Source organism: Nestor notabilis, unplaced genomic scaffold (genome assembly GCF_000696875.1).
Source record: "Nestor notabilis isolate BGI_N333 unplaced genomic scaffold, ASM69687v1 scaffold16077, whole genome shotgun sequence".
NCBI lineage: Eukaryota > Metazoa > Chordata > Aves > Psittaciformes > Psittacidae > Nestor > Nestor notabilis.
In genome coordinates, this window is record NW_009937962.1 from 14,172 (window position 1) to 14,832 (window position 661).

General features: G+C 36.9%; 1 protein-coding gene across 1 annotated transcript in view; it reads right to left on the reverse strand.

Moving 5' to 3' along the window:
• Positions 1-520: 520 nt before the first annotated feature.
• The window catches only part of ATP10B (ATPase, class V, type 10B), a 51,366-nt gene continuing 51,225 nt past the window's right edge, over positions 521-661 (reverse strand). Inside the window, 1 exon segment of the mRNA XM_010019088.1 lies at positions 521-661. This exon segment is cut by the window's right edge and continues 24 nt beyond it. Coding sequence (XP_010017390.1) covers positions 521-661 — 141 coding nt within the window.

Here is a 661-nt window from a genome sequence, read left to right on the forward strand (position 1 = left end):
TCTGTCATCTCTTTCCAATGCTGTTATTCTGCAACTATCTTTAATACCAGGAAGTAACATATTTTCCAGGCAGCACTGTAATTTTTAAGTTAGTAAGGTCTTTTAAAGACATTGATAGTAAAAGCTAGAGTGGGATGTGTTGCTCTAAGACTTAATATAGAATGGATTCTCTTTCTATTACCTCAATGGCATAATAACATTGAAACATCACTAGTACAATTACTTCCTATTACTGTGGAAGAAAAATATCGCTGATGAAATAAAGTAATTGTACATTTCTCAGCAACTGTGTGATGCTCATGTAATATTCTTCTAATGAGACAAAACTAGGAAGATCATGAAGTCATGTAATGACAAACTACATTCACACTTAGGAAAAGTCACGTTAGAGATGTTATTGCACTACTCAATATGCCTCTCCTTTTGTAGCGAGCATCATGGATAAATATAAATAGACTTTTAATTTTGCTTATAGTATCCTTCTCCACATGGATTGTGGATCCCATTTCTGAATGTTTCTTCAGAGTGTCACTGCACTCACAGAACGCCGATGACCTCCATGGTTAAAATCGTTCACGTTACCTTTAGTCAGCTTGCCACTGTCCTGTTCAGGAGTTGTTACCCTGCTGGGTACAAGGGGGTAATGGCCTGAGAAAGTTCC